Source organism: Misgurnus anguillicaudatus, chromosome 2 (assembly GCF_027580225.2).
Source record: "Misgurnus anguillicaudatus chromosome 2, ASM2758022v2, whole genome shotgun sequence".
Classification (NCBI taxonomy): Eukaryota; Metazoa; Chordata; class Actinopteri; order Cypriniformes; family Cobitidae; genus Misgurnus; species Misgurnus anguillicaudatus.
In genome coordinates, this window is record NC_073338.2 from 17,394,764 (window position 1) to 17,414,640 (window position 19,877).

Below are 19,877 nucleotides of genomic sequence, written 5' to 3' on the forward strand. Positions count from 1 at the left end.
TTTATAAAAGCAGAACAAAAATGCGTGATTTAAATTAAACAGATACACGGACAGAGGAAAACAAATAGCACGCTGCTAATATGAAAGGTCTCACTGCAACTGAATCTAAACCAATGAGATCTCGCGATACAGTATTTCGAATCGGAACAATTTACGTCACTTCCGTGATTGAATTGCGTCAATCCCGAAACGTAGCCATTTCCGCCTAGCAGACGAAAGGTCTACGTTTTGTGATACCTTTTCGCTACATCAAAATGTCTCTGGGTGTTTCATCTCCGAGTCTGAACACTCCAGCAAATAACCAAGGCATACTGATAGGAGATAAAGTTTATTCGGAAGTATTTCTGGCCATCGACAGCTCGATCGTCGGTGAGGAAAGACTTTCAACGACCCCGTCCATGCTCGATGGCCTCGACCATGAGACGGAGACCGACTTGCGGATTCTCGGCTGCGAGCTCATCCAGTCCGCCGGGATCCTTTTACGTCTGCCACAGGTTACTTTTAATTCATGTTTTCATACTTTAGATTTGTACATGAGCTATTGTGATTATTTAAATGTGTTTGAGGATGGTGTTAGCATGGCTAGCTAACTAACCGGCACATCGGCGGCCTTTTGTCTTCCTTTCCGTGACGCAAGTCGCGTGTTTTGTGTCGTATGTGTTTTCAATAGAGAGCGTTTGTTATTATTTAACTTTGTTCAATTATTTAACATGTTAATTTTTGTTGGTAATGTATTGCAATATTGTTATTAAGTATATCCCCGTCGTTTCCGTTTGTTTTTCTATAGGTAGCAATGGCGACGGGGCAAGTACTTTTCCAGCGATTCTTTTACTCCAAGTCTTTCATCAAGCACAACTTTGAGGTGAGTGAAAAAACAAAGTGTATATAGACCTTGAATCAGTCATTCGTATAACGAATTTGCTTGTCACTTTAAAACAGATTGTTGCCATGGCTTGTATGAACTTGGCATCAAAAATCGAAGAAACGCCGAGACGAGTGAGAGACGTGATCAATGTTTTCCATCATTTAAAACAAGGAAAGAGCAAGAAGTAAGTTTATAGATGATTGTATTATCAGTCAACGTTGATGTTATGTTTGATTTACAAATGTTAACTTTACAATCCATATATTTTTCGTGTTAAAACAGAAGCACCCCTCTCGTCCTTGATCAAAACTACATTAACACCAAGAATCAAATCATTAAAGCAGAGCGGCGTGTGCTTAAGGAGCTGGGCTTCTGTGTTCATGTCAAACATCCACACAAGGTGAGTCTGGTTTGCTGAAATGAGCCAATACAATACAAGAGATGCACCGATCTATTGTTGCTTATATTTGTTAGCTTAGTTTTGCTTAGTTGAAAGCCATTGTGATATTCCCTATTATATGAAAATGACAGATAAAACAAAAATACTTTATAGTTCACTTTAGTCACATGACAGATAATCACATGTCGATTATAGTCCGACATGTCAGTGACTCACTATTTTATTTTATTTTTTTTTTTAAAACATTGATATGTTTGAATGACAACAGTTCAGATTAGAGACCAATATATCGGTCAATTGCCAGTACCTATCAATATTGAACGATTAGTTTAAAAACAGCCGATATATCCTGTTAGTCAAAAAAGAACAGGAAAATACAATGAATTTTAGCTCTGTGTTTAGAAAATGTAAAGAAACATCACTAGTCTTATGTTCAGTATTAATGGTCATTATATGAAATAATATTTTTCATCAAATTTTTATCAGAATTTAAAGGAATACTCCACTTTCATAAAAAATCCAGATAATTTAGTTACCCCATGTCATCCAAGGTGTTTATTTCTTTTAGACTAAACAAAGGAAGACATAAAGGCATGATCTCTGAAAGCCAATGTTGATATTTGAAATCACCTAAACAAACACGCCCCTACCACAATAGAGACAGAGCACAACGCCTAATAACCTGAAAACCACGCCCTCCGGGAGGGGGCCAATCCATCCATCTCCATTGACTTTGGATTGTGAGAGGGTGCCTCCTTCTCATTTCTGAATTAGAATAATGCCTAAAAGCTGCTGTGTGACAGGGTGTACAGCTAACAAGCCAAAAAAAGAAAGAAAGAAATACGTTTTTAAAAGCTGTCGACCCCAAAAAACAAGCGTTTAAAGACACAAAAGGAAACGGGCAACTTTTTATAGTACTCTTATTAGTAGAACTGCACCCACTAGAGGGAAACATAGTCGGTAATCCACTTTTCTCCATAGAGGCTGGGTTTTATGGCTCGACAGCTTATAAAAACGTATTTCTGTAATTTTGCGTGTTAGCTGTACATATTGTCACAGAGCAGCTTTTAGGCATTATTTTCTTTTTGTTATAAGCCAGAAATGACAAGGAGGTGGCCTCTCGCGGTACAGGGTCGGTGGAGACGGTTGGATTGTTTTCCCACCCGGTGGGCGTGGTTTTCAAATTAGCATAACTGTGCACTGTCTCTATAGAATCTGGACCTTCTTTTGATAGACCCGCCCCACACATACGCAACCCAGGTAATGATGTCGATTAGTAGACACGCCCCTTACTGCCGGTTTGCTAAAAGTGTGTTTTGGTAGATGGCCCGACTCCCTTTTCCAAAGCATTTAAAAAAAATCATGCACTTGAAGGAAAGCATTCCAGGATTTTTCTCAATTGAAGAGACTTTATTGGACCTCAACAGCTTACAGTTTCAAGTCGGTTTAAAATTGCAGTTTCTGTGCAGCTTCAAAGGGCTCTAAGCGATACCAACCAAGGCATAAGGGTCTTATCTAGGAAATCGGTAGTTATTTTTGCCATGAAAAATAAAAAATCTACTTTAAACCCACAACTTCTTGTCTTGCACTAGCCGTGTGACGCACCAGAACCTTACCTATTACGTAATCACACCGAAAAGTCACGCGTTACATATGTAACTCGCAGTTGCGGACCATTTTAAACAATAAACAGACACAAAGATGTTAATTTGTATCATTCCACATACAACAACATCTAAATGGTCCTCTTTCTCCACACTTGTAAACACTGAAGCTGTAGTTTCACATACGTCATGCGTGACCTTTCAACGTGATTACGTAAGAGCAAGACAGGAGGTTAAACCACAACTTCTTAAGACCGGAGTTTTGGTTTGTCTTTTTTCCAGATTTCTTCCAGCTATTTGGGGTTAGGAAATAAATAAATAATAACCAAATATTTTCTTTGAACATGAAGCAGTGTTATTGTCTATGTTTGTGTACAACAGGTCCCAGTTACACAGAGTTAAATATTTTGGTGCAAAAAAGTGATGTCATCCAGGTCTTAGGAGGTTAAAAGGACATATTTCATCTTTTTTTGGGGAGGGCGAAAATGATGTTGTTTTGCTGGATGGGAACCTTGTGCCGTGGTTGGGGTCGTTTACAGCCTTTTGAAGCTGCACTGAAACGACAATTTTTAACTGCATTGAAACTGTTAAGGTCCAATAAAGTCTATTAAATTGAGAAAAATCCTGGAATGTTTTCCATAAAAATTTAATTTTTTCTTGACTGAACAAATAAAGACATCAACATCTTGCATGACATGGGGGTGAGTAAATTATCTGGATTTTTTTTGGGGAAAGTGGAGTAATCCTCTAATGCAAGTTTATATAACTACCAAACTATCGTATCGGCAGGTATCAGTTTGAAAAAAAAATATGTAAAATTTAATATCAGTGCATCTGTAGTTCAAATAATTGGCCGAGCAACAAATATTGCTATCAGCTTCTGTTGTTTAAAATAATCCTTTGGGTGCATCTCTACACAATACATCTACAAGGATCATTATTTTTACGTATAAAAAGCCTAATAGTGCTCCATGTTCTAATTTGGTTTTCATTACATCTGTTTTAGATCATAGTCATGTACCTGCAAGTTCTTGAATGCGAGAAGAATCAGATGCTGGTTCAAACTGCATGGTAAGTGTGATTTTGTCACTAGAGCTCATGTAAATGACCATACTCGATTATGACTACAAATTTTTTCCCTTTGTAGAGGACAGATTGGATCAGGTTTATGGTTGGACTGGTGTTGTGTTTCCACTAGTAGACCCAAATAGTAGTTAGTTAGTTGCTCATATGAAATTTGAGTGTTTGAGTGAGCGAGTACCCGGCAGTGCTGCCGCTGCTGTGTTTGATGCTTAAGTATCGACAGGAACTAGTGGAAACACTGCATTATTAAGCATGAATTACATTATAGCTTGATAAATCTAAAGGTAAGAGAGGTTCACAATATTCTGCCATCAATCCTTCACTTCTTTTTGAAAGCCATGTCTTGTTGCACACATCATTGAGGTTAAGCCTTTTGGAGAGCTCTGTTTAACTTTGTCCTTTCTCTACTCTTTGATTAAAGGGTAGCCCATGGTGGTAAGTGTCACAGAAAACACCCAACTCCTCAGGCACAAGACCCAGGAACCCTTCCACCTCATTGGCTGGCCTTTGAGACCCTCAGCCAATCCAGTGAGAGCTCTGGATAGAAGGCCTTGGCCACTAGTCAGCGTCAGCCTGTGTTCCTGGGGTTGTCCAGGATTTGATTTTGTTGTTTGGTGCTAAATTAAGTGCCAGTAGTTAGTTGTGCATTTTTCTGTCTTGTATATCCGAGTGCTGTTTAGCTTTGAGACGGTACGTTGTTTTTTTTTCATATGAATCATATGTTCATGTGAATTTGTCCCGTTTGATAAGTGATTCCTGCCAATTTGCTAAGATTAGTACGTTTTTTTTTTTTTAACATCATGGCTACATTTAAAAAGAGAGGGAAAGGACAAAGTACAAAGTTTTGAGTCTCCTGAAGGTAATGTGTGTGTGTAAGAGAACATAGCAGGTGTTGCATAGGTGTATCTCCGTGTTTTGCAGGAACTACATGAACGATGCCCTCAGAACCGATGTCTTTGTAAGATTTGAACCAGAGGCCATCGCGTGTGCCTGTATTTACCTTGCTGCTCGAGTACTACGGGTAAGGCCTTAGATTTTCTTGTTCATTCAATACAACAATAATTATACAGAGACATATCTTGTGATTGTTGTATTTTATGTCATGTCTTATTATTTTCTTAGATTCCCCTTCCTTCAAAACCACACTGGTATCTTCTCTTCGGCGCTACCAAGGAGGACGTCAAAGAAATATGTGTCACCACTATGAAGCTTTATTCTAGGAACAAGGTACAAACAACGTTGTACATATAGGAGTGCATACTAGGGGTGGCACGGTTCACAAAGCCCAGGGTTCAGGTCACGGTTTATGGTTCTGTACGGTTCTTCTTTTTGTTGTTGTTTTTTTATTGTTAACACTCCAGAAATGTACTTCAGCATATGATATATACACTTAAAAAAAAAAATTCAGTAGAATTATCTAAAAATTCTTAAATCAAGATGTATTTTCTTGATGAGCAAATGACCTAAGAAAATAAATTTGATATTTTTTGTCTAAAAACTAGACTTAAAGGGATAGTTCGACTAGAAGTTATATTGAACCCATGATTTACTCACCACGAGGCTGTCTGAGATGCATATGTCCTTCATTTTCAGACGAACACATTTTTGGTTATTTTAAAAAATGTTTTAGATCTTTCAGTTAATCAAATGTGAAGTTATGGGATCCTCGTCCTTCAAGTCCACAAATTGTGCATCTATCCTTTACAAAATAAATCCAAACGGCTCCACGATGATAAAGGCCTTCTGAGGGTAATTTGTGCCGTTTTGTTGTAGAAATATTCTTTGGACTTAAATGACATTGACCCTGTAACTTTACTGTTTAGCAGCTGAAACATATAAGACATTTTCTATTTTCAATGTGTTTGTCTGAAAAATGATGGACGTGTGCATCTCGGACGACTTCGTTGTGAGTAAATCATGGGTTTAATATCATTTTTGGCCGAACTATCCCTTTAAGTGAATTTGTGCTTAAAACAAGCAAAACAAAACAAGCAAAACATATCTGCCAATGGAATAAGACATTTTTACTTGAATTTACTTAATACAAGAAAAATTTTGCAAGAAAATCGTATTCCATTGGCACATTTTTTTGCTCAGCGGCTTAACTTTTAACATTATTAGGACACCATCTCTGAGGAAAATTAGGTGAGATTTTGATACAGCAATAGAGATTTTAAATTTACATTTTTAATTTACTTGGCAAAAAAGAGAATGAACTACAGGAGCTTATGTTATGTATGTAACTTTAAGCCTTGTACTCGACACGTCCACACGAGCTTGAGGGTGTACGTGGCAAAAATTACGTGAACACTGAGTGGGCGGTAGTGCGCGTTACCCCATTTCACTTGGCGGTGTGCATGTCAAATTTTGCAGTTTGGCGTGCTGGTCCGCAACCCAAGTAGTACGAGTTCCAGGAGAATCTAGTGAGCATGATGTCTCGTCACGCCGGCACCCAGTCTGTGCGTTGAGTATAAACACTTACCTCCCCAAACGGAGGCTCGCTCTGTGGAGCAAGACGAAAGTATACAAGGCTTCAGGTAACATACAAGGCTACGTTGCGCATGCGTCGAACGGTGCGACACACACATGCTTCGAACCGAGACAAGCGAACCGAACAGTTCGGATGTTTTTTAATTTACCGTGCCACATCTAGTGCATACTGAATTTATAAACTAAGCGTGTCTTCACATTGTAGTTTGTATGTTAATGTTCATATATTTGTATCGTAGCCAAACTATGAACAGCTTGAGAAAGAGGTGGAGAAGAGAAGGCTGGGCCTGGAGGAGGCTAGACTCAAAGCCAAGGGACAAAATCCCAACAGCACGCCAGCTCTTTTGGGCATCGGTGGATTTTCCCCAGCATCAAAACCTTGTAAGTTTGTCAGTTTGTTTCTATTAACTGAGCTTTTCGCAGGTACTTGTCAGTTCACAGGCAAATAAAATGTTTTTCTTTACCAGCTTCTCCGAGAGATGGGAAGACAGAGGACAAATCACCAAACTCTAAACTAGCGAAGGAGCCTGAGAACAGACAGTTGTTTCCCAAAAGCCCTGTGAATGGGTAAGTGTTTGAACATAAGATGACTTGCAGCTAAACATAAGTGGTAAAACTATATAGTTAACTTTATTATTTTTTTTATAGCAGCTTGAAAAAGGGGGATAGCAAAGTGTTTCAGAACGGCAAGCACTATAGTCGGTCCAGGTCACGCTCTCCGTCACGGTCTCCTCACAGACAGTAAGTTCATAAGATGTAGATGTTGACATAACTAAGCTAAACAAAACACATTTTGGCATATGTTGCATGTATAGTATGAACCAATAATTAAATCTCTGACTTCACTAACACAACTTTCTTTTTCCAGTCGAAGGAGCCACTCAGGTACGTACAGCTCTCACAGCAGCCACAGTCCGTCCCCACGGCAACACAAAGGGCGCCGGGCATCACCTCTTGCGAATGCCGGGGCTGAGCACAGACAGAGCGAGTCTAGTCGGCATAGTAACAAGAGGAGGAGGTCACGAAGCCGATCCCGCAGCAATTCCCGAGAACGAGGCCGTGACCGCGACTACGTGAAACGCAAGCACGATCGCAGCAGCAGTCACCACTGGGACCATCGTGATCGCGAGCGTGACCGAGACCGTGATCACAGTCGAAGCAAACAACAGAGCAGATCACATTCTGGACACAGCCATAGCAGACACAGGAGATGAAGCGTTGTACGGACACTGGACTAAACGCTCGCTTCAAATCACGATTTTACAAACTTCTGGTTACGTTGTTAAGAAGTGGATGTTCTGTTCATACTGAACGATTCTTGCTTACGACAGGCTCATGTAGAGTTTTAGGCAAGGTAGCGGTGCCTTTTAATGTATCTGACTATTGCATTTTACTTGAAAGTGACAGAGTGAAAGAATAACAGACTGCCTACATCAGGGATCACATTTGCACAGGGTAAGGAGTGTACGAGGCCTGTGCGTGTGTGTTTTTTTTTACAGTATACACCTCTGTGTTGTTTGTGCACTGTACATACAAAGCTTATTTTTATGATGTCAGAAATGAAAAACTTTTGTATATACATTTCTAAACAAAATAAACTCAATGGCTATTGCAGATTTGGAGAGCTTGTTTGATTTTATTGTACGAGTTTGTTCAGAATTCCAACGCTGAGGTAAACATAAGCTTTGGTGGGGCCTGACATGAAGTAATGGTATCTTGATACTATTTATGCATCTTTAGACTTAACTTGTCATAAAAAACGCATACAAATAAGTCTAAATAGAAGCAAATGTTTCCTAGAAAATAAACGTCTTCTAGTTAATATGCAGTTAGGTGATGAGTAAATGGCTGGTGTTGAGTGACTGACAACCTATTGACCATACAATTTTTAAAATTTTAATAAAATGAAAACATCTTTACCTGCCAACTTGTATCTTTGACGAAATCCAGAGGACATAATTACAGTTGAATGTGGTTTGAAAAATCTGTCGAAATGCAAGATACAGTTATTTTGGGCAGTTTTCTGGACAGGGTTTAGGTTAATTCAGGACTAGGCCTTGGTTATATTAGGACATTTAAAGGTGGGATGCATGATCTCTGAAAGCCAATGTTGACATTTGAAATCACCTAAACAAATGCCCCTACCCCAATAGAATCTGGACCTTCTTTTGATTGATGCCCACATGTATGCAACCCAGGCAATGATGTCAGTTAGTAGACACGCCTCTTACTGCTGATTGGCTACAAGTAGGTTTTGGTTCTCGGCCTGACTCCCTTTTCCAAAGTGTTTTTTAAAAATCATGCACCCCACCTTAAAGTAGTTTTTTACAAACAAAAAAAAACAATACAGGGGCCCCGTTTTTAAAGCGTGCGTACCCTCAGATTTGATCGTAAAGTGTGTGTACGCAAAAATCCACGGCGAAGTTCATATTTATAAAAACTGTCTTTGACATGGAAAAGTGTTAGCGCCACGTCAGGGTCTGAGCAGACGTACAAACTTTTGCTTGTCCAATTGCTGCAGGTTTTTGGAAAATAAGCCATTCTTGCTGCTCGAAATTGGGTTTGAACATTGACAAGCGCTATTTTATATGTCTGACATTAATTAGGCATTGTTTAAAGGTGGAGATCTGAAACTGCTTAGCTGTGCACAAGTTCAAGATCATTTGCAATTTATAAATTTCACATCTGAAAGAAAGGGGTACGCGCATTTTCTGTGCATAAGTTCGTTTTATGAATCACACGTACGCATTTTTGCGAAATGATCGTAAGATCAAATGTAGCATGGTTTCTACGCAGCATTTTATAAATGAGGCCCCTGGTGTGAATCTTGAGACAAAACAGTGGTAGGGTTTCTTTATTGAAAACCACAGGAAGGGTTTACACTATTGCCCAAAACAATATCTGAAGACCCCCCACCCTAGGGCTTGGCATGTCTAAACAGATGTATATCTATAACAAAAATATCCAAAACAATAAGAAATATATTAAAGACTTGTAAAGATGTAAAATAAATCTTTGGTGTCCCCAGAGTACATATGGAAAGTTTTGGCTCAAAATATCATATAATTAATTTAATATAACATGTTAAAAATGCAAAAATGTGCCGTTTTGGGTGTGTCGTTTAAAATGCAAATGAGCTGATGAATCTCAAACACTGATCGCAATGATGGTGGTTTGTTGCAATTGAAACTAAATTGTGCTGTCAATTATTTTCTGTCTCTCTCTCTCTCTCTCTCTCTCTATCTGCACTAAATGGCCGTGTCGTGGTTGGATAGTGCAGATTAGGGTGGTATTATCCTATTCTGACATCACAAGAGGAGACAAATTTCAATGACCTATTTTTTCACATGCTTGCAAAGAATGGTTTACCAAAAAGTTACCTGGTTGATTTATGGGTTGATAGAAGCACTGGGGACACAATTATAGCACTTACATATGGAAAAAGTGAGATTTCCATGATATGTCCCCTTTAATATTCTAATGCTTTTTGTCATCTCAAGGCCCCCTTCAAAATCTATTAAGACCCCCTTGTCGAGAAACACTGGTTTTACATGGATCAATCTTTTCATACGACTGTCTCTTGCTTTTTTAGAGTCATTGTCCTTGTTTTTTCTTATACTTATTCAGTGCAGCCGGTGCGTTCAGTGCCCCATGGGAACCTATGTGCATCGCCTGTCATCTAAATACGTGCCTGCTGCACAAACACTGAAAGAGTTCATGATAAAAGAGACACTCACTTAAAACTAAACTCTGATTACAGATGGGATCACGCGAGTATCTAGCAAACGCAAGTGTCCCTTTTATCATAAACCCTTACGAAGCATCTGTAACAGGCACGCATTTTGATATGATGCAAGGAAAACATATTTTGACATGACAATTCACACGTTTTGACTAGTTTCACATTCGTGCCTCCTTGGAAAAGAAGTCACGAGCCGTCACTGTACTTATACCTCATTTTGATCCATCTGTCTGTCATGAAATACTAACCAGATTAACCAAAGGTTTAAGATCTAACAGAACTGTGTAATCTATATTAAATTTATATTCTAAATTAAATGTAATCATTCATGAACGACTGCAAAACACTGCAATACGGGCTAATGAACTTTAAGTAAAAAGGTTTCATTATATATAATTAGCTTTTAAACAATTTAGCTGTTTAACTTTAAACAAACACATTACAGAAGCTGCTTCTTTTATTTCATTGAATGTATTATAACATAAAAATAATACTTTGTCATTTTCATTATCAAAAACATCAAATATGTTGCTAAAATATCAGGATGGCTACCTCTGCCTGTTTATCAGCCAGGAAAAACAGAAACAGTACATACATTTTATACATTTATACACTTTAACATACATATCAACGGCAAACTTTGTAAACTATGTATAAATACTATTTATAAGTTAAAATAATGCAAAATACTTAGTATTTCTATTGTAGTAAAGGCCACCAAGTTATCTCTGACTTTTTCTTGATCATATGGCACTCATATAGAGCTGATGCATGTGTCATGCAGTGCCAGGTCCAGGTGTTATCCTGCGTATGTGTGTATAAGATTTCCTGAGGGTCACGCTGCCATGATGAGACACTCCACGTGGAAGCACACACTCCTCGGTCAACTTCTTCACCTCCGGGTCCCAGCAGAGAACGGTAGCAATGACCTCGTTCTTGTCATCACGACCGCCAGTAATGAAGATCTTGTTGTTGCAGGCAGCGATGCCACAGCTGGCCCTTTCACAGCCCAGATGAGTTATCAGTGTCCAGGTGTCTTTAAGGGGACTGTAGGAATACAAAGCCTTCATCGCTCCACCTTTAATACAAAGTCAAACAGTCTTGAGTCTCTGGAAACTGGTTTATAACATATTAAAGTTAAACATAAAAAACGAGAATACAAACCAATAACGTAAATATCATCCTTGAAGGTCACAGCATTTGTGCATTTGGCCTCTATGGGCATTGGGCACTTTAAGATCCATTTGTCTGATATTGAATCAAAGCACTGCATGCTGTTTGTGGCCAGTTTGCCATTGGGACCTCCACCAATCACAAAGATCATTTTGTTGTAGCTGGCGGCAGAAAAAGAGCTCACGCCGAGCACAAGTGGTGCTGCCTATACGTAGATAAAAAAAAAAACAAGATGAGATTAACCAAGATTCCTGTATAACCATCATAAACACAAAAGATATCATGATGGGTATTGAAAGATGAGAGATAAAGTCTAGAAAATGTTGAATTGTTTCAAACCATGGTTGAGCAAAATATGGACAAACCCTGAAAGAACCTGTGCTGGGCCAAAACATTGTTTAGGTCAAATATGGAGATTTTTTTAGGTTAATTTGGGTTTGTCTATATGTGACCCAACACATGTTTGAAGCGTATGAATAACCTTGGCATAATTCATTAATAAAGGCGTAGTTCACTTTCATAAGAAAATGTCCTGATAATTTACTTAGCCCCATGTCATTCAAGATGTTTGTGTTTTGCTTTCTTTAGTTGAAGAGATAAAGTTTTTGAGGAAAACATTCCAGGATTTTCTCCATATAGTGGACTTCGGTTGGCCCCAGCGATTTGAAGGTCCAAATTGCGGTTTCAGTGCAACTTCAAAGGGCTCTAAATGATGTCGAACGAGGCATAAGGGTCTTATCTAGCGAAACGATTGTCATTTGAGCCAAAAAATAAAAAATACTTTTAACCACAACTTCTCATGTTGCACAAGCCCTGGGATGCGCATCCAGGACTTTATGTATTATGTAATCACCTCAAAAGGAGAAGTTGTGTGTTGTATGTGGAATGACACAAATTAATGTCTTTGTGTAAGTTTATTGTTTAAAATCTGTGCGTGTTTCGCATATGTCATGTGTGACCTTTCGACGTGATTACAAAATATGTAAAATTGCAGATGCGCATCCCAGAGCTAGTGCAAGACAAGAAGTTGTGGTTAAAAAGTAAATTTTTTGGCGAAAATTATGATTTTTCAATAGATAAGACCCTTAAAGGCGGAGTCCACGATGTTTGAAAAACGCTTTGGAAAACGAGACGGGCCGACTACCAAAACACACTTATAGCCAATCAGCAGTAAGGAGCATGTCTACTAACCGACATCCTTGCCGGGTTGCGTATGTGTGGGGCGGGTCTATCAACAGAAGGTCCAGATTCTATTGGGGTAGGGGCGTGTTTGTTTAGCCGATTTCAAATATCAACATTGGCTTTCAAACATCGTGGACTCCGCCTTTAATGGGCCTTGGTTGGGATCATTTAGTTTAGAGCCTTTTGCAGTTTGGACCTTCAAACCGTTGGGGTCGATTGAAGAGAAAAATCCTGTAATGTTTTCCTCAAAAACATAATTTCTTTTTAACTAAAGAAAGAAAGACATAAACATCTTGGATTTAATTACACCCAACTAGTTGGGTTCATTCCTTTTTTACCCAATCAAGGGTTGAAAAGCACCCAGCATTTCTAGTGTACTTGTGGTGCACTGACAGCTGTGAATTCCATGTATAAAAAGAAGTAATTATTATTAATATATTGGGTTTGTTCACCATGGTTAAAGGACAAGTTCGGTATTTTACACTTAAAGCCCTGTTTTCAGATTGTTTATGATGAAATAGAACGTTTTGACTGAAATTTCGACAAATGCGGCTGCCCCGAGACTTTTCGGGTGCTTGCTGTCTCACCTCCCACCTCCACAATGGGTGTACAGGCGCACAGAAACAATCCCTCCCAAAATGCACCAAACCCTCGTCCACAAAGACGCGAAACTCAGCGAGTGGCCAGGGGCGCTCACCGATATTCCCACACAAAAATCGCTGCAAAAGATGCCCTCCAACAGCTGTTTTATCATTCGTTGTTAACTTGTGGAGCTATTTTTCCAAACGCCTCACACCCGTACATTCTTCCGCTTAGAGCTTGAATAATAGACACTCCAGCCCAGTTGGTGGCGATAATCCACCTTTGCCAATTGCAAGAATAGAAACAAAGTTCCCGGCGCGGAGTAATACCGTACCTCACAGCACATCTAATACAAGTCAATGGAGTTGGACAAAAAGTACGATAAAACCTGTTGGAAAGCATCTTTTGCAGCGATTTTTGTGTGAGCATATCAGTGAACACCCCTGACCACTCGCTGAGTTTTACGTCTTTGTAAACGAAAGTTTAATGCATTTTAGGAAGGATTGTTCCTGTGCACCTATAGAGCCATTGTAGAGATGGGAGGTGATACAAGAAACACCCGAAAATACTCGGGCCAGCATCACACGTCCAAATCTCAGCCAAAACCGCTCCACCTCACCACAAACAATCCGAAAACAGGGCCCCAAGTGCAAAATACCGAACCTGTCCTTTAACATTTTCATCACAACCCACCTCTGTCCAGGAGTTGTGAAATGGATCGTAGGCCTCAACGCTGTTTAGTCTCTGGCTGCCATCAAAGCCACCCAACACATAAACTTTTCCTCCAAGAACAGCCATCTTGTGTCTCCAACGTCCTGTGTTCAGATACTCGATCTGGATCCACTTGTTTAGTGATGCATTATACTTCCACACATCATGCAGTGTTTCTTTGCCACCTGTTAACAGTTTAATAAGAAACTTCAGATTTTCCATACAGTATTACAACTTTTACAATCATGTCTACACAAAAAAGAGATAGACTTTAAAGCTCCCATAACACACACTGTTTCTGCTACCTTTTATGTTAATCTTGAGTACCTATAGACTAGTATTACATCCTTCATATATCTGAAGAGTCTTTAGTTTTGTCAGATTTATGAAAGGCAGATCAGCTCTACCGCTACTTTCCGAAAAAGTCACGAGAACATGTCACGAGCAGGCAACACACACAAAACATTATCTTGATATCTCTGGATAACTTACGATCCACTTTGCTTGTGTTGTTTACATTATATGCACTTACACACCGATTACCAACAAAACACAGACCTTTGATGTAGTTACTTACATCTGTGACTCATGACCTTGTTGTTTTATCACTGGGACTGCCCCATCTCAACAACATCCAGCTTTAAAAAGGTCAAAAGAGATTTTTTAAGATGTAAAATAAATATTTGGTGTCCCCAGAGTGCGTATGTGAAGTTTTAGCTCAAAATACTCCACAGCTAATTTATTATAGTATGTTAAAATTGCTAATTTGTAGGCCTGAGCAAAAGTGTGCCATTTTTGTTGTTTCAAATGCAAATGAGCAGATGTAATGCAAACACTGATCACAATGATGGTGGTTTGTTGTAATTGAAACTCAATAGTGCTTTCAAGTACTTTTTTCTTTTTCTCTTTCTCTCTGCACTAAATGGCAGTGCTGTGGTTGGATAGTGCAGACTAAGGGGGCGGTATTATTGTAATTCACCTCGCTACCTACCTCACAAAACAGGCAAAATCTGAACGACCTAATTTTTCACACGCTTGCAAAAAATGGCTTACCCAAACTAAGTTACTGGGTTGATCTTTATTACATTTTCTAGGTTGATAGAAGCACTGGGGACCCAATTATAGCTATGACCCCTTTAAACAAACATAACTCTGCTGCTACCCCGGATAAAAAAAAACTACATTTATTATTCCCATAATGCTGTGTTCTTTGGGAAACTGAACAATCTCAAATTTCCATCACAGACAACAACACACTTTTTGGTGACGTTGGTTGGGGTGTGCACGCGGTGTTCCAGATTAAGTGCCCATAAGGACTTCCCCTGTACTTCCTGCACTGCTTACGCAATAGATTCAGTAGCCGCAAAGATAGAAATACACAGCGTCATACGTCCAAATGGTTCTTTGAACCTTTGCCAATATTATAATAGGCATGAGGAATCCAATCCAGTCAGAATGAAATACCATTACACCCCCCTTCCCCCTTTAATTACCAATACAATTAGACATTTTAACCACTTTCACAGGATTTGAAATAGGTTTTGTATTACATTAGCGTTGCTAACTGTAAAGCTGTTTTGAGCAGTTTTATTCATGCTGTTATTAAAACAGTATACATGTCTTTTATTTGATCACATAGTAGTGGATGCTAAAATGGGCACACTCTTTAAACGAATGCGTTTGAATAACACATCTTGTCTAGTTAAAGTTCATGTTCAACAGATTTTATGTGTTGTCATTAACTTAACACATCTCGGTGTTATTTTTGGAACAACACACTTTGTGTTGTTTTAAAACATTTTGTGTTGTCCCTTTTATTTATTTGAACACAAAAGCAACACGAAATGACACATTATGTGTTAAATAGGATAACACAAAACAAAACAATGTGTTAAAATTAACACATACTTTCTTAGAGTATTCATATTCACACAAACCAAGTGACAAAAAATACCAGATCCAATGTGTGGCAGTGTAATATATTAATTGTTGCTCACCAGATATGAACACTTCATTTCTGAATGTGATGCAGGCAAACTCCACCCACTTCTTATTTTCATTCTCTGTTTCCATCTCTGTGTTTGGGAGTTTTGCCACCTCTAAGCGGCTCCTGCGCAGTGGATCCAGGCAGGTCACCTCAGATACAAACTTTTCATCCTTTGTGCAGCCACCAATGATCATGAACACCTCCGACTGGAACTCTCGCACCCTGGGTTTGGTGCGCTCCGAGATTACCTTTAAATAAAGATATATGGTGTGTCTCAATGGATACAAAAGAGGTAATGTGTAGTTATTTAAAAGGTTGGTAACACTTTACTTGAAGGGGTGTTCATAAGACTGACATGGCACCTTCATAATCATGACATGACACGTGTCATGAACATGAAGGAGATTTTTATGCACGTTTATGACAACTGTTTTTAATCCAAAGATGAAATTGTTTGAAATGTCTTTGTTTTGACACCTTGACATAAACCAATACAACATAACTTGGCATAAATCTGTCATAAACGTAGCAGAATAATTATCAAACTTAAGAAACTACCTAGCTTTATGGGTTAACATTACATTAAACTGCCATTTAAATGTCATTAAGTGTTAATACTGTCAAATAATCTTGAATATTTTTCTTGACCTCATCTACAGTGGTACAAAATCAGTCATTCATGTTGTCTTTGTAATGTCAAGTTGTCATTACAAGTTTTGATGTACTGGTTAATGTCAAGTTGTCATAACAAAGACATCTCAAACAATGTCATCTTTGCATTAAAAATGACATAACTGGACAAATGACACTTCATGACAGTTGTCATAAACATGCATAAAATCTCCTTCATGTTCATAACACGTGTAATTATTTTGAACACCCCTTCAAGTAAAGTGTTACCAAAAGCTCTGAATTTGAGTTTCTATTCTTGGAAATTGCCTTACTTTCCTTTAACCTTTTGTTCATAGAAAACTTCTGAAACACACTTTTCAAACCTAAGACCTTATGCACTGCTAATGCAATGCTCTATCACTGGGCAGGAGCTTCTTCTTTTTAAAGAGCTTGAGGCTTAAAATGTAATAATTCACAGTCTTGGATTTCACTTCCCGTATTTGTACATCATGTGATTTGACCAGTACATAGGCCTCGCAAAATAGAAATCTACTGACCTCATTTCCCGAAAGATGATACACTCTGGCCTCCTGCAGCAGCGGAAACGCTTCAGCACATCTGCGGATCAAAGGATCTCCTTCTACTTTCTCTACGAAGTACCACGGGTCCAACAAGGGCAGGCGCACGTGTGTGAGAATCCGGGGCAGGAGAGGCAGTCGTTCCTGTTCCTGCGCCCTCACCCAGCGTATAACCATCTCAAACACCTGCTCCTCTTCTGTTACCCCCAGATCATCACGCTGGAGCAGACTGACCAACACATCTACATGGAGATCCAGGATCTCATCATGGTCCACCACTTGGGAGAAGTTCTGGATGATGTAGCTGTGGACTTGGGCTTTCAGAGGAGCCAATGAGTGAACGTCAGCTAGATTCAAGATGCCCACGCAGTTTTCAGGGTGTAAGGCCTCCGCTAGGTAACTGGCACAGGCATCAACCATACGTGGAAACTGCAGTAAACATGGATCAGCGTTTCTGATTGTTAGGCTTTTCTGATTTACTTATCAGATTTGTCAGTCAAAACATAATACGAAAATTGCATTGTGGAAACTCACAATAGTTTGCACATCGTACTTAGAAAGCAATTACAGTGAGCCAGAAAGACTTGAAATAAACTTCACTGTCAGAAAATGGTCCCTAGCTGTAACTGGGGCAATACCCTTTATAAAGGTCCTTTTATGTACTATTTAGGTAAAGATATGTATACATTTTGTATATGCACCTCTGAGGTACTAAAATGAACTCAGAGACAACTTAGTAAAAAAAGTTTGTCCGTTAAGGGCTTCTGTAGAAACATGGCAGCACAAAATGGCGACTTCCATGTAAGGAGACCCTCAGTGTATGTAGATAAAAACATCAATAAAACCATAACGGTGCATTATGAAACGCTGAGCATTCACTTTGTGTTATTTTTGCCAAACCTCCTTAAATTCACCCCAATGCTGAACTACACTTCAAACACTGTAAAAAAGTTGTTTCAACTATAAACATTTGGCTACCTGGTTGCCATGAAATTTTGAGTTAATTCATCTTAAAAATATTAGTCAACACATTTTTTTTTAATTTAACTAATATTTTTAAATTAAAATAACTCAAAATGTTAAGGCAACCAGGTAACTTAATTAAGTTGAACCAACAAATATTTTTTACAGCAGTTCCAAAAAAGCTGGGTTTCAGCGCAGTATTGGGCCAAAAGTGACAAACACAATTTGTTGGGTTGTAATTTAACAAATGCTGTGTTGTTTTAACCCATTATTGGATCAAATATGAAAATTTTCTGGGTTAATTTAACCCAACATCTGCGTTTGGCGCTTTCTGACCCAATGATAGGTTGAAAATAACATAAATAGAGTGAATGAAAAATGCATCTTTAATGAAAAAAAAAAATAAATATTAAATTAAATATTAAAACAATTTGCTGAAGTAGGACATCACTTTTGATCAGACTGTACTGTACCAAAAAATGTTTGGGTCAAAAAAGGACAAACCCAACCTATTGGATTGTAATTTAACCTATGCTGGGTTGTTTAAACTTATTGTTGGGTCATATAGAACTATTTTCTGGGTTAATTATCCCAAAAGCTGGGGTTTCTTTTTGACACTAAAAATAAGCAAGTGTTTTTTAGTAGCAAACATTTGCCCCACCCAACTACCTAAAGCCAGATGTGATGACTAAAACTGACATCAAATGGAAAAATATCCTCATTTTCACTTCCCTGCTATACTCTGTATGTTTATGGGGGGTTGGCGTCTTCTCCAACAACAAAAATAAAGCAAAAGTGTACTCACCACCACAAATGTACTTGGAAAAACAGAAACTTTCACAGAGCATTTGCATTGAAACAACCCAGCATAAGTTTATTTATAACCCAACATGTGCAAAAACAATTCCGCATTTTGTCATTTTTTTAGAGTGCATGTAAAACAGTCCACTTATAAGACAGTGATTTTATAATAAAGATAAAATTAATTTCCTAGATGTTACAGTACAAACCTGAAAAAGGCTGGCAGCTTCAAGCATCTTCTGAACATTGTCTTTAGTGATGGTGACTTTACTGGTGTAAGTGTATTCTAGGAGGAGACTCATGGTCTCGGCGTCAAGACCTTTAATATTTACAGTATCTTCATGTTTCTCTCTCAAGTCATTGCAAAACATTGCTCTGCAAATATCAACATATTAAATATACATAAAGCATCTCACTATAAGATTTATGTTCCATATGTTCTAGACACACGAGAAATCATCCTAACCTGAAATAATGACTGGCTGCCGCAAGAACCACCCGATGGCAGGAGAAATGCTGACCCTGGACGTGGAGAGTGACATCTGTCAGTCTGTCCTCCAGGCGAAGATCATGAAGTCCAATCTGCAAATGTCCTGCAAACCCAGAGTCTTCAAATACAACTCGGCTATCTTCCTGGTTCTCTTGCACTGAGCTCTCTAGCATGCTGAGCCCTCCGGCTGAAGCATCACTATTAAGAGATGAAGAGCTGTCGGAGTTATTCTCTAAAATGTCACCCATGACCTCCACTTCTATAAGGGCAGACGCAAAACTTATTGTTTGTTTGGCCAGAGTTTAACAGCATGAGACAAACGGCACTAAAGACAAAAGCTATATTGTTCTTTCGTAACGTGTAAGCTTCCTGTTTTTCGAAACGGCTCTGAATTCACATTCTGGTGTAAAAGAGGAAGTGCTGAAGAATATGAAGAACTCAGATCTGTGACCCTGCGACTCACTTGGATTCTGACAGTTCCTCTTATTTAGTTAATTCAACCTTTTTAAATAAACAGTTCATAGTTAAAAAAATTAACAGGTGCTAACATGATTTGATCCATGTGTATTTTAATAATTTACAAAGTATGTTATAGGTAGGTTTCAACAATTTGA

The 19,877-nt window shown here is 38.6% G+C and overlaps 2 protein-coding genes across 7 annotated transcripts; one reads left to right on the top strand and one right to left on the bottom strand.

Moving 5' to 3' along the window:
- Window positions 1–152: 152 nt before the first annotated feature.
- ccnl1b (cyclin L1b) lies at window positions 153–8,056 on the top strand. Of its 6 annotated transcripts, none has more exons than XM_055201718.2 (11): window positions 165–494; window positions 788–862; window positions 940–1,049; window positions 1,148–1,265; window positions 3,876–3,940; window positions 4,874–4,973; window positions 5,075–5,179; window positions 6,682–6,823; window positions 6,910–7,009; window positions 7,091–7,183; window positions 7,311–8,056. In XM_055201718.2, the coding sequence occupies exons 1-11, from the start codon at window positions 255–257 to the stop codon at window positions 7,654–7,656; spliced, it is 1,494 nt and encodes a 497-aa protein (XP_055057693.2). In that variant the 5' UTR covers window positions 165–254; the 3' UTR covers window positions 7,657–8,056. The 6 variants fall into 6 exon arrangements, with proteins under 6 accessions (XP_055057697.2, XP_055057696.2, XP_055057698.2 ...); XM_055201720.2 differs by having other exon boundaries at window positions 7,094–7,183; XM_055201722.2 differs by lacking the exons at window positions 5,075–5,179; window positions 6,682–6,823; window positions 6,910–7,009; window positions 7,091–7,183; window positions 7,311–8,056 and adding an exon at window positions 4,374–4,480 and having other exon boundaries at window positions 153–494.
- Window positions 8,057–10,645: 2,589 nt separating this feature from the next.
- On the bottom strand, window positions 10,646–19,678 carry klhl6 (kelch-like family member 6). The gene is made up of 7 exons (XM_055201725.2): window positions 19,240–19,678; window positions 18,983–19,148; window positions 16,989–17,438; window positions 15,830–16,067; window positions 13,815–14,017; window positions 11,349–11,562; window positions 10,646–11,262 (listed from the first exon to the last, which is right to left on the bottom strand). Exons 1-7 carry the CDS (start codon window positions 19,509–19,511, stop codon window positions 10,961–10,963), a joined length of 1,845 nt encoding a protein of 614 aa, XP_055057700.2. The 5' UTR covers window positions 19,512–19,678; the 3' UTR covers window positions 10,646–10,960.
- Between the last annotated feature and the right edge of the window lie 199 nt (window positions 19,679–19,877).